Source organism: Mytilus trossulus, chromosome 2, assembly GCF_036588685.1.
Source record: "Mytilus trossulus isolate FHL-02 chromosome 2, PNRI_Mtr1.1.1.hap1, whole genome shotgun sequence".
Classification (NCBI taxonomy): Eukaryota; Metazoa; Mollusca; class Bivalvia; order Mytilida; family Mytilidae; genus Mytilus; species Mytilus trossulus.
The window spans coordinates 9,399,623-9,414,527 of record NC_086374.1 but is presented as its reverse complement, the minus strand read 5'-3'; the positions used below and the strand labels follow the sequence as shown (position 1 = coordinate 9,414,527).

The 14,905-nt window shown below is 31.0% G+C and overlaps 1 protein-coding gene across 2 annotated transcripts in view; it reads left to right on the top strand.

Moving 5' to 3' along the window:
* The window catches only part of LOC134706450 (formin-like protein), a 67,381-nt gene extending 55,403 nt beyond the window's left edge, over window positions 1-11,978 (top strand). For both annotated transcript variants that reach the window (XM_063565401.1, XM_063565400.1), the window contains 8 exons: window positions 57-137; window positions 973-1,102; window positions 1,651-1,826; window positions 3,924-4,025; window positions 4,474-4,575; window positions 6,786-6,824; window positions 7,497-7,602; window positions 8,427-11,978. In XM_063565401.1, the coding sequence (XP_063421471.1) occupies window positions 57-137; window positions 973-1,102; window positions 1,651-1,826; window positions 3,924-4,025; window positions 4,474-4,575; window positions 6,786-6,824; window positions 7,497-7,602; window positions 8,427-8,530 (840 nt within the window). In that variant the 3' untranslated portion in view covers window positions 8,531-11,978. The remainder of the gene's footprint in view (window positions 1-56; window positions 138-972; window positions 1,103-1,650; window positions 1,827-3,923; window positions 4,026-4,473; window positions 4,576-6,785; window positions 6,825-7,496; window positions 7,603-8,426) is intronic.
* Window positions 11,979-14,905: the final 2,927 nt, after the last annotated feature.

Below are 14,905 nucleotides of genomic sequence, written 5' to 3'. Positions count from 1 at the left end.
TTCTGTTTAATATCAATACCTATTTACTCTTATCAGTAATTGTTTGTTTGTTGTAGATAATTCTTGCCTTTGGAAATTATATGAACAGTGCTAAAAGAGGTCCAGTTTATGGATTCAAACTTCAAAGTTTAGACATGGTAGGTTGTATTTTTAATGTCACATTGTCGGAGTTTTTCAATGGCAATATAATTTCAGATAATTCAGCCTATGAAAAGCTGCAGTCAGATTAAGAAAGTGATACTTATTCAGTCACATTCTATGGAATTAGAAACAACATCACAAATATTTCAGAATTTAGATATGCAAATTGCTTATTCACTAAAATAGTAAACTATATTTATTATAGTTTACTTTTAATTTAGCATCAATAGAAGTAAACAATGCATATTGCTTGACACTGCACATCATCTGTTCATGTAAATAACTAATACTTCTGCCCATGATAGTAGAGGGGCATTATGTTTTCTGGTCTGTGTGTTTGTTTGTCTGTTCGTCCGGCTTCCTGTTAAAGTTTTGGTTCAAGTTTTTGGTCAAAGTTTTTGGTCAAGGTAGTTATTGATGAAGTTGAAGTCCAACTAACTTGAAACTTAGTACTCATGTTCCTTATGATATGATCTTTCTAATTTAAATGCCAAGTTAATGTTTGGCCCAAATGTCATGGTCTGCTGAACATAGAAAATGATGATGCGTAGTTCAGGTTAAAGTTTTGGTTTAAGTTTATGGTCAGGGTAGTTATTGATGAAGTTGTAGTCCAATCAACTTGAAACTTAGTACTTATGTTGCTTATGATATGATTTTCTTAATTAAATGCCAAATTAAAGTTTGACTCCAATTGCAGGATCCACTGAACATGGAAAATGATAGTGTGAGTGGGACATCCGTGTACTATGGACACATTATTTTTTTTTTGGTAAAATGTTTTACCAATACTTTTGGTTTAATGTCTACTTATAATATACTTATTCTTTTCAGTTGATGGACACAAAATCAAAAGATAAGAATGTATCGTTGATGCATTATTTAGTCAAAACAGTGCAAGAAAGATTCCCAGACTTACTCACCTTTGAGTCAGAGTTGAGGTTTTTAGAAAAAGCAGCCATTGGTTAGTATTGTTTATCTCCTAAACTTCTCTCAAGTTGTTTTGTTACAAGTGAAAATTTAACAGAAAAGTGCTGGTAATTTCATTGTTTACTAAGAGACCTAGCTCATAAAATACATGTGTAGCATTTTGATTGATGACATCTTTTATATTAGACTTCTGAAGTATAACTAGATATTAAAAATATTTCCACGGTTATGTTTAACTCAGGACTTGTAACAGCTGCTACTCTCTAAAGAGTTGAAAATCATATACTGTGGATTCATTTATTTTCGTGGGTACCAATTTTTGTTGATTGAGGAAAACTTGCATATTTGTGGATATATAAATTTGTGGTTTGGAAAAGTTTGCATACATTCCTTTAGAAAATTTGTATTTTAGTGAACATTTGAATTATATGTTCTCCTGTTCCCACTAAATCCACGAAAATTGGTATCCAACAAATATTAACGAATTCACAGTACTTAAAATCAATTTATAATGTGTTCTCAAAGTTAACAAAGTCTTATTGATCATTGAATGATAAATAATTTTTATTGATTCCATTGCAGTTTCCATGGAGAATATTATTGTTGATATTCATGAATTAGAGAAAGGAATGGAAATGACAAAGAAGGAATATGATGCCAGGAAGAATTCACGAGATTTACCTGTCATCCTTAAAGACTTCCTCAGTAATTCTGAAGAAAAACTAAAAAAATTACAAAGTGATCAGAAAACAGCACAGGTAGGTTGACATGACAACAATAATGGCATATAGCTCCCATTACAACTCCATGGCATATAGCTCCCATTACAACTCCATGACATATAGCTCCCATTACAACTCCATGACATATATAGCTTTCATTACAACTCCATGACATATAGCTCCCATTACAACTCCATGACATATAGCTCCCATTACAACTCCATGGCATATAGCTCCCATTACAACTCCATGGCATATAGCCCCCATTACAACTCCATGGCATATAGCTCTCATTACAACTCCATGGCATATAGCTTCCATTACAACTGCATGACATATAGCTCCCATTACAACTCCATGGCATATAGCTCCCATTACAACTCCATGGCATATAGCTCCCATTACAACTCCATGGCATATAGCTCCCATTACAACTCCATGACGTATAGCTCCCATTACAACTCCATGACGTATAGCTCCCATTACAACTCCATGACATATAGCTCCCATTACAACCCCATGGCATATAGCTCCCATTACAACTTTATGACATAGCTCCCATTACAACTCCATGACATATAGCTCCCATTACAACTCCTTGGCATATAGCTCCCATTACAACTCCATGACATATAGATCCCATTACAGCTCCATGGCATATAGCTCCCATTACAACTCCATGGCATATAGCTTCCATTACAACTGCATGACATATAGCTCCCATTACAACTCCATGGCATATAGCTCCCATTACAACTCCATGGCATATAGCTCCCATTACAACTCCATGGCATATAGCTTCCATTACAACTCCATGGCATATAGCTCCCATTACAACTCCATGGCATATAGCTCCCATTACAACTCCATGGCATATAGCTCCCATTACAACTCCATGGCATATAGCTCCCATTACAACTCCATGACGTATAGCTCCCATTACAACTCCATGACGTATAGCTCCCATTACAACTCCATGACATATAGCTCCCATTACAACCCCATGGCATATAGCTCCCATTACAACTTTATGACATAGCTCCCATTACAACTCCATGACGTAAAGCTCCCATTACAACTCCATGACATATAGCTCCCATTACAACTCCATGACATATTGCTCCCATTACAACTCCATGACATAAAGCTCACATTACAACTCCCTGGCATATAGCTCCCATTACAACTCCATGGCATGTAGCTTCCATTTCAACTCCATGGCATATAGCTCCCATTACAACTCCATTGCATATAGCTCCCATTAAAACTCCATGGCATACAATCTGTATCTACACACCTAAGACTCTTTGATAAGCCATGGTAAACTCATTAAACCAATAATGAAATAAGATTTATCGAGAACAAATTAATATTTGTGAAGTGCCAAGAAATTTTCCTAAGGTTTGATTTCACCCTTTGATTTGTTTGATGTATTTTCAAATTGAGAGAATCTCTGTTTTAACAGCTCTTCAAATGTCTTATAACACAAAAACATTGACATGAAAAACATCTTTTATATATAGAGAGTGACATCTTTTTGTTAAATTTTTACAAAAGATATTTTCAGATTTCTTTATATTACTGTTCATTTAATATTTCATTATATTACAATTTTTAATACAAATGCCCTTATTGTACATGGTAAAATTGAGAATGGAAATGGGAAATGTGCCAAATAGACAACAACCTGACCATAGAGCAGACAACAGCAGAAGGTCACCAACAGGTCTTCAATGCAACAAGAAATTCCTACACCCGGAGGTGTCCTTCAGCTGTCCCCTAAACAAATATATATACTAGTTCAGTGATAAGGAACGCCATATTAAACTCCAAATTGTACACAAGAAACTAAGAGTTGAAATAATACAAGACTAACAAAGGCCAGAGGCTCCTGACATGGGACAGGCGCAAAAATGCGGCGGGGTTAAAAGTTCACCAACAGATACTTGAAAAAATAAAATTGTCTAGCAAAAACTCTTGTAATTAAACCTGAAGAGACAGTTCATAATCAAACAAAAATAATAATATGGATCAGAGATGATGATTTAAAATACCTCCAGAATCACAATAATTATATTGTTTTTCCAGGATGCCTTCTGTTTTATTTCACACTTATTATATTGTTACTTACAGGATGCCTACCATCGGGTTGTAGAATACTTCGGAGAGAATCCTAGAACAGTGGCTCCAAACACTTTCTTCTCACAGTTTGTAAGATTTGTCAATTCATTTAAGGTAATTTATGCTTCCTTTAAAGTTTATAAGATAAATTACTCAGTTGCATCAAAATATAATTGTTTATGTTCTTAAAATTATTGAGAAAAAGCGAAGTAACAGTTTCTTGGCTTTTTTTGTTAATGCAAATATGTATTTTTTACAGATGGGTTTTACACATTTTAATTACAAAAGATAACATAATTTATGTAAGACAGACTAAATAACTGCTGCCTAGAAGCTTGAAATGAAAAAATAAAAAAAATACCACAGTTGAGTTTTGTTCAGATCTAAATCTAAAGGTATCCTTGTTCTGTTAAATACTAGTAACCACACCTAACATCCAAGTTTTATTTGTCAATGCATCAAAAAAGTTTAATTTATATAACAGCAGTAAGGTGATATTGAAAATTTAAGCAAGATATGATAGTTGTTGAAGTTACTAATACTTCCATTTCTAAATAAACAGGCAGCTTTAGTAGAGTTGGATAAAAGAAGGAAGATGGAACATGCTGCACTGGAACCTCCTGCACCAAATAAAGATAAACGGAAGGACAAGAAACAAGTCCAGGTAACTAGTTTAATTCTACACTCATTAAGTCAAGATAATATTTTGTTTCAGAAGTATTTTATTTTATGGACTGCTGAAATAATGTTTGATATATTTGATTTATTTCTATGTAACATGATTTATATCTATTTTATTTATTTCCCTTATAACATTAAACTCACATTTTAATACAAATTTAACAGTAATATATGAATATAAGAATAGGTAGCTGTGGTATGATTGCTAAATGAGAAATTATATATACAAATATCATATTAGTAATGTAGCAATTCTAATATATTAAGAACACTAGGTTTTCTTCTATCAATTAACAATGGAAAAGAAAGAAAAACAAAGGACAAAATTGATAGTAGACCTACAGTGTGATATTTATGCCTGAAATTTTAAGATCTTTCATCTTGAAACTAACAGGGTATTTTCCTTGTTACATGGCATAAATAATATCTTTTCAACTCAAAACCAAAAATTTACCATCTATAAAATGTATTATTTTGCAGAATTACAAGCATTTGGACCCACCGGTATATTATATGATTATAGAGTGGTCTTAACTGTTATGTCTACTAACTCATTTTACTTTTCAGAATTTATATCAAAATTTAAGACTTATTATATATTTCTTTCATTTTCAAGAGCATTATTTTTCTGATAATGTTTTTTTTTGGGATATTTTTAAACTAATTGACCATAAATCAACTGTTCTTGAAAATGACAAAGAAACTACATGATGCCAACAGAATTGTGGAATGAACTTGCTGATATTTGATATACTTGGCAGTTATAACAGCTGATTGATATATAAGCTGATTGCAGTGTCAAATATTTAATATATTGTGTTTATATTGTTGGCTTATACATATTAATTTGCTTCAGCTCTTAAAACGACCTGTAAGTTTAAATTCAACAAGAAAATAATTTTCATATTTGTGGTTGCTTCAATTTCATGAAATGCTTATTGGGATTTTACTTTCTACAGTAGAAAAATGGATGCTTAAACATACAACATCCCTCCCTACTGGAATGCATGTGATTTGAATAGTTTCCCAATCCCTGGGTTACAATTGGAGCATTGTGTGGTCATGATCAATTATGACTTACCTCCCCTTTTTGAGAAAAATGATAGTCCTATTTATATGGTACAATAATGTACCTCCTGTGTATAAATGGACAGTTCTTTTGTAAAAAGTGATTTTTTTTTTAAATAAGAAGGTTTATAAACAGTATCAAGAAACTTTGTGAATATAAATTGAAAAAAAGCCTTTTTGGATTAAGAAAATAACCAGTGACTGATGTTATAGAGAGAGAGAGAGACTGGAATTTACTTGACACATGAATGTATTGTGGCACTGATTAAAACATACATTAGATGCAGATTTATGTGTAGTCACGCAGCATTGTTATGTTGACACTGTATCAGATGCATGTACTATGTAGTAACAAAATATCTCAGGATTCATAAGATACAAATATCTCGGGATTCATAAGATACAAATATCTCGGGATTCATAAGATACAAATATCTCAGGATTCATAAGATACAAATATCTCGGGATTCATAAGATACAAATATCTCGGGATTCATTAGATAAAATCTCAAAAAGAAGAATCTTTCAAAAGTTCTTAATTAAGTTGTTAACTTTTGTCTTTTGTTTTTCCATTTAAAGGGATACAGATTTCTCATCTTGTTATTAAATGAGTTGGTTGCTCTTAACTTATTTAAGTGTCTAGGTTTCTCTGATGTATTTCACATGTATCGAATAAGAAGAAAATGATGATGGATAGTTGTAAAATATCAAGTGGATATTTTGCTGCTTATTTAGGACAAGAACATGTTAATGTGGTGATTGTGACCTGGCTTTGTACTAGACCAACACCATAAGCAGAATTTTTAATGTGCTTCTTGACAAAATAACAGTTCGTAGGAAGACTTGTTACCCTACCTAGACACAGTATTCTGACTTTGGACTGACATGTCTTTGCTCTTACTCCTAAATAGTTATAATTAATTCTTAGCACAGAAATAGTAATACCAGTTTTCAAGTATTTAACTTTGATCTTGCGGGAGATCAAACCAAATACCTCCTGCAGTCAAGGCAATCATACTACCACTTAAATAGTGGCATTGACCCTATCATGGTAAGAATTCCCAGGTATTATTGGATATTATTGTGTAATGAGGTCACACAAACCTATTTTATCTCCTTTTTAAGCATGAAGAGGAGAATGGAATTATAGTGGTACCTGTAAAGGTATAGATCACATGTTGTACTCGTGTTGTGTCAGGCTTTTAATCTTTTCACTTGTTCATATATTTTATCATTTTAGTTGTACATATATTTTATCATTTCAGTTGTACATATATTTTATCATTTTCTAGTACAAGTTTTATTTAAATTGATAGATATGCTCTTTTATTGGGATGACGATTTGTTTCATGAATGTTTATTTTTAAAAATACTTGAATTTGTAATATTGAAAATATCATATGTTCTAAAAATAACTTTTATTTAAATAGCTATGGTGTTCATCCCATTCATTTGATAAAGCTTATCCTTTTTCCTTTTTTTTTTTGCTTTATTTTTCTATTTTTCTATTTTCCTTTTTTTATGTTCTTTCTTCTCCAATTTTTGTAAGATTTTCTAAATAATTTATCATTATTGTAGGCAAATTATATTGTTAACTGCTTTTTTTTAACATTGTTTTTATTCAATTAAACAGTTATATTTTTTAGTATTATCTGGAAAATACCTACAACTGTACATAAAACAATAACATGTTGTGAAATGATGAAATCACTTATAAGGAAACCATCCCATTACCCAGTGTTGATTTTCAGTAACCAGATCATTTAAATAATAATAACCTTGTAATTAATTGTCTCCGTAACTATAACTTATATGTTGGTTATATTTTCTGTTTAGGATGCTGTTGTCAATGAATTAAAGAACAGAACAAAACACATCAAGGAGAAGAAATTATTAAACAAAGATGAGGTTTATCATGGTGCTTTGGAAGATATACTTCTAGGTTTGTTGTTTTCTCATGTGAAGTAAACAAAACATATGTATAACTAAATATGCACCAGTAAATATTCCTTTGAAAATAATAAAAATATATATGTAATAAAAATGAGATGTTGGTTACACAACCATGAGACAGTAACCTAACAACAATTAGAAGAAATCCAGATTCATGTGGAGGTCAATATTTAATCTTCAAAACAATATTTCTAGTCCTTATCACAAAGGATTTCAAAGTTGTGTATCAAAACCAAATTTATGATTATGACCCGGCTTTGTACTAGACCAATACCATTATAAGCAGAATTTTTAATGTGCTTCTTGACAAGATCACAGTTTGTAGGAATACTTGTCACCCTACCTAGACACAGTATTCTGACTACGGGCTGTAAATTTCCTAAATGACAAAAACAAAGAAACAATCACAGGCAACAAATGGTAGATTCAAAAACAGCTGTCTAAAACATATCACATGTCATTTGTTATATACAATACAAATTAGTACATAAAAGCACTTCTCTCTACAAAACTTAATAAACAACAACAACACAAGCATATTTAATTTGATAATGATCATGATGATATCAAAGAATGTTCATAGTTACCTATAGTCCTTCATCTACTGCCATCCTGTACACCATTATAAGTAAAATATTTAAAAAAGGAACTCCAACAAAAAGAAGGATTTTATATCTATGTTTTAATAATTTTTATGGTTTGTTTCTCAGTTTTAAAAGAACTTTAAACAACTAGCCAATTAATAAATTTTGTAAACTTCTTTATAATGTTTAAAAGCCTGTACAGTTTATATGTATATTTTCTACTTGTTAGATTTGAAGAATGAACCATACAGGAGGGCTGATGGAGTAAGAAGAAGTCAAAGAAGAAGGAATGAAGGACTAATGACAACATCAATGGGAAATGACATTTTCTGAAGAGTTATATCCCTTTGCAAGGGATTAAATATACATACATAGCAATGTATATAGCTCTTATAGCTCTCTTTGTTAAAGTTAACAGGGGGTAGATAGAGTATAATGTCCACCATATTTCTCTCTAGGTCTATACACAAAACCGAATTGATATTTTCTCCTTTTACAGGGGGTAGGAGAAAAAATTTACTCTACAAAGTGGTATTAAACTAGGTACAATGAAGTAGAGGGCAACATGAAAAGTATAAGAGTTTTCTTAAAGCTTTAAGAAGACTTTATACAGTTAGAATGACAACAATTACTGTAACAATTTTTGCTTTTTTTCGCTTTTTTAGTAGTCAAAAATTGGAAATCAGTTCAATGTAGATACATGTCAAGTCATAATAAAGAAGTCAGAGAATCTCAGACGGTACTTGCCACAGAATATTGCATTTAATTCAAATGTAATCTCAAACATTTAACATTTTTAAACTTATAAAGAAACAGTGGAAAACTGTCATTTTTTTAAACTCCAAATAGCTTGATGAAAAACAATCTTTGATCTGTTTAAAGGGAAATAATCCATTTGATACTATGTGATTATTAGATTATAATTATATGGTATTAAAGTATGTCTTTGTTTAAGTTCACAAATTATCAAAGTTGGTGATCTCTTGTTTAAGTTTTAAATGAATTACAATAATTTTCAAAGCACGTTAAAGTGGGGCCCTTTAAAGTATAATAAAAACTTTTTATTTTAATTGATTTAAACCACACAGATGTTTTAATTACATTGAGGTGCTGTTCATTGTTAAGCAAGGCATAAAAGTTTTTAAATTCCATTGTACTTGCTTGATATAAGTAAGATGTACAAAGAATTGCACATCAGTGTTTTTAAGTTTTAAAACTGTAATCATGTAAATACAGTTGAAAGAAAAGGACTATTTCACATATTCTTGTAATGTATTTCCGATGATAGATCTATATTTGTACATAATGTTTTACCTATTGATATGAATGAATGTGGCATGAATGAAGAAATATTTATTTCACAGTCATCTTGTGCAATTTTATATGTTTTTAATGTTTTATACATCTTCGTTATAAATCATTGTCATTTACATATGATAGGTGCAACTGTTTACATGTATCATTTCAAAATAAATGTCATCAATGTATATCTGTTTCAGAAAACTATAGGCCAGTTGAAAAATGTAATATTTTATCAAGTTGAGTTTCATAGGTATTTAAAAGAAACATGGTTGAAATCTCATGCTAAAAAAATAATCGTATGTTGTGTTTTTGATATCTTGTAAATCATTAAATGTTTCAATCAGACAAGGAAATAAATGATATCTTATTCACTAATAGGTAGGTAAGTGATTCCTTGTTGTGAAAATAATTTGTGATGAATAATACTGAAAGAAATAGATAATATACTGTATAAAAGAGTTCATATTGATAACATCACCAATCAAATATTTTAAACTAAGCCTTTCCTACAGTAAAGGTCTGTAAGTGATCTTTTTATATAGCTTTCTATTTTAATAATGGAGAGCTTCAAAAGTTGGATGGTCTAAAGCTGTTATCAGCCTAAAAAATATAAGAAATCCTTGAAGATTTTTGTAAATTGTTTTTAAAATACTTTGCACCTAAATCATTACGAACACAGAAATAATGTTGAAATCTCTGATCAAATGTCAAACATACTAATATTTCCTTAGAAAAAAACCCACTTAAATAAATATGCTATGCTTTTATATTTTTTTTTGGCAATGATAATTTCAATAAAATGGTACTTTTGTATTCATATAAAGTTGGGAGTATTGACTTTTTGCCAGAGGTTTGTTTTGAAATTGGAAAGATAAAAATGAAAAGTTAAGAGATGATTGTCTAACAAAAGATCAATAGTATTCATTCTTCCCTAAGACTCATAGCAATATTTCAAATAATAGCTTACTGCATTGTATTGTAACTTTTTAATTATCACTAGCATTTTACTAATCATGGCAATCTAAAACCCTGAAAATAGAATCATTGCTAAATGTTTCATCACAAAATGAATTGCTCTTCTGTCTTATTGTATGTTTGATAAATGTATTATGTTAATGCATTTAATAATAAGAGTTCTTTTTTATTTTAATAAAAAAAATCAAACCTGAATATAACATGCCATTTGGTGCTAACCTTCACATTCTGTTAATTATATCAAAATCATTCTTTTATCCTTAAACCTGAAATTGTTCTGTGGTGCAGTGAATCCAGTAATAGAACTTACTTTGGGTACTATAAGAATAAAGTTAAGACTTGAAAATTTAAGAAACCTTACATTTCATTACAAACAATAACATTTTTTTCTGGTGATATTATTTTTACAGATGATTTGCGCTTTGAAATCTTTAGTTGCTACTTCAGTGTTTTATATATAAGATATGACAGTTCTCTGAACAAACTTTAACTACTGAGCTTTAATCAGCAATAAATAGTGCTTTGTTTTATTCGTCTAGTATGATTTGTTCGACTACGCAATAATTATTTTCCTATGCATTTATATATTTCTTGGTACTGCCAGCATTGTTACTTTCATATAGTTAGACTCGGTTAAACATTCCTGTTTTTCATTGCCTGTATGTTCCTAATCCTAAAGCATAACAGATATCTAGTTATATTAATTTTTTTTTATTTCTCCATAGCTGTAGAATTGGCAATAAATGAAAAATCTGTGGAAAGAACATACATATATTCAAGTGACCAAAAAACTAAATTTGGTTTAGTTTTATTTTATTATTTTTATTTAGCTTGAATGCTGCAAGTGACTGTGTGCAATGTCTGGATGAATAATATGACTTTATTTTAATATAAATTCTTAGAGCAGTAAAACTGCGGTAATTTAACCCCAATTACTCCTACAGTGTTTTTTTTATTTATTTAATGTAGAATATATGAATTAGTTATTACAAAGACCAGTCTTATGTGTTTATAAGATCTATTTTAGTGTTTCGATGGACGTATGTTTGTTTATGGTTATTTTTGTAGATTTTTATTTTGCCTACTGTACCTCACTAATTCCCTTACTTAAAATTAAACTTCCAATTAGTTCTAGTCAAATTTGAATATTATTAAATTTAATAATTTTCCAAATCAAATATAAAAAAACACTTTTTCTTTTGGCAAGTTTATGAGAATTTCAGACATAAATTATGACTGAAGTTATATATGGTCATAGGCTGTTTAAAAAGAAATAATAAGAAACAACAAAGGTCTATTTTATTCATTGTTGGTCAGAAAATGTTGTGATACAAAGTATAGCAATTTGTCAAATCATACCATACATTCTCCTCATCATTTTAGTATGACATTTATCTGTATATTTGTCATGGCAAAGATTTATAATGTTTTTAAAACATAAATTGTACTGTCATAAGAACATGCCTTAATTTGTACAATAAACACAAAAAATACAAAGTAAAAATTGTTTTCTTTTTACTTTTGGATTTCCAGTTTTATATATACATATACTTGTAGCTGGGATTGAAGTTATGAATATTCAAAAAAATTACATGTAGCTGGAATTGAAGTTCTGAATATTCAGGAAATACATTGAGCTAAAGTTGAAGTTCTTGAATAAACAGGAAATACATTTAGCTGGCTTTTTAGCACTGTATATTCAGGATTTGCTTGCAGATGAATGTCAAGTATTCATCAAGGAATCCAGTGTTATAAACCTTCATGGCATGCAATCTGTTGCAATCCACTGTATATCCCTCTCTTATACCCAATAAAAGCTCAAGTCCATGTTTTCACAGTAAGCAATCTCACCTTCTCAAAAACTACAGGGTAAGTTAGGTTGCTTTTGGCATTAGAAATCTTTTCAATAATCACTGAGCCAACTGAACCAACATATAGCAAGCAGCAAGTGAGGTACAATCAACAGTTGTCTTTAGTATCAATAGACAAACCAATATCAATGTATTATAACCACTAAATCTATTGGAACAAATACAAACTGAAGGGTGACCTTATGATTTAATGATGAAGGGTAGCAGCTATGTCCACAAGTCGAATAATCAACACAGTGATCAGGGTCACGTGCACCTTAAGGAAATGTATGTCGCAAACTTTACAGAACTGTTATTAATTGGCAATGCTTTATGGGACTGTCAATGTTTTTTAATGTTTTAATTTGTCCATTATGAAGATGGTGAGAATATAAACATATTTTTGGCAGGTGTTGAATACTGTATCGATCCGTTGTGAGGTACAAAATAAAAGACTTCAATACTGGCTATCCAGACATGACTTTACATTATATTGGTATAGAAGATAATCCTTATGGAAAATCGTATGCAGCCAAATATGACAGAAAAGGGCCTGATGATGTACTGATATCAGATTAAATAAGATGTTGATGGATTCCACTCACTTTGGGACTTAGTTCTGAGTCTAATTTGCTTAGCACCCTTTTGGTTTTTGAGAAACACATAACCTATAAAAAAAGGGTTAAGAAAAGTCCATTGTAAAAAAACTGATTACAAATTACTGTAAATTGAGAAATTATTGCAATTTTGTCATTTTAGACAAAAATACTATTTTAATTTTTGCGATATTGGGAAAAATCCTGTCTAATCATACAAAAAAAATCAAAACACATGTTAAAATTATTGTGATTATAACCCTGTTGCATCTTTCACAATAATAAACTAGAGGCTCTAAAGAGCCTGTGTCGCTCACCTTGGTCTATGTGAATATTAAACAAAGGAAGCAGATTGAAAATTGACTACAAAGTTCAATAACTCCTACAGGGGTCAATTGACCATTTCGTTCATGTTGACTTATTTGTAGATCTTACTTTGCTGAAAATTATTGCTGTTTATAGTTTACCTATATCTATAATAATATTCAATATAATAACCAAAAACAGCAAAATGTCCTTAAAATTACCAATTCAGGGGCCGCAACCCAAAAACAGGTTGTCCAATTCATCTGAAAATTTCAGGGCAGATAGATCTTTACCTGATTAACAATTTTACTTCATGTCAGATTTTCTCTAAATTATTTGTTTTTTGAGTTATAAGCCAAAAACTGCATTTTACCCCCATGTTCTATTTTTAGCCGTGGCGGCCATCTTGGTTTGATGGCCAGGTCACCGGACACATTTTTTAAACAAGAAACCCCAAAGATGATTGTGGCCAAGTTTGGATCAATTTGGCACAGCAGTTTCAGAGAAGAAGATTTTAGTAAAAGATATATAAAATTTACGAAAAATGGTTAAAAATTGACTTTAAAGGGCAATAACTCCTAAAGAGGTCAACTGACCATTTTGGTCATGTTGACTTATTTGTAACTCTGACCTTGCTGAACATTATTGCTGTTTACAGTTTACCTATATCTATAATAATATTCAATATAATAACCAAAAACAGCAAAATTTCCTTAAAATTAACAATTCAGGGGCCGCAACCCAAAAACAGGTTGTCCGATTCATCTGAAAATTTCAGGGCAGATAGATCTTCACCTGATTAACAATTTTATCCAATGTCAGATTTGCTCTAAATGCTTTGGTTTTTGAGTTATAAGCCAAAAACTGCATTTTACCCCTATGTTCTATTTATAGCCATGGCGGTCATCTTGGTTAGTTGGCGGGGTCACCGGACACAATTTTTAAACTAGATACCCCAATGATGATTGTGGCCAAGTTTCAAATAATTTGGTCCAGCAGTTTCAGAGGAGAAGATTTTTCTAAAAGATTACTAAGATTTACGAAAAATGGTTAAAAATTGACTATAAAGGGCAATAACTCCTAAAGTGGTCAACTGATCATTTTGGTCATGTTGAATTATTTGTAGATCTTACTTTGCTGAACATTATTGCTTTTTACAGTTTATCTCTATCTAAAATACTATTCAAGATAATAACCAAAAACAACAAAATTTCCTTAAAATTACCAATTCAGGGGCAGCAACCTAACAACGGAATGTCAGATTCATCTGAAAATTTCAGAGCAGATAGATCTTAACCTGATTAACAATAATACCCCCATGTCAGATTTGCCCTAATTGCTTTGGTTTTTGAGTTATAAGCCAAAAACTGCATTTTACCCCTATGTTCTATTTATAGCCATGGCGGCCATCTTGGTTAGTTGGCGGGGTCACCGGACACAATTTTTAAACTAGATACCCCAATGATGATTGTGGCCAAGTTTGGTTAAATTTGGCCTTGTAGTTTCAGAGGAGAAGATTTTTGTAAAAGTTAACACAGGACGACGCCGGACGACGACGCCGGACGACGCCGGACGCCAAGTGATGAGAAAAGCTCACTTGGCCCTTCGGGCCAGGTGAGCTAAAAACATTGCAATATTTTCTGAATTTTAAGTATTCTTTGTTTCTAAAAATGTCACAT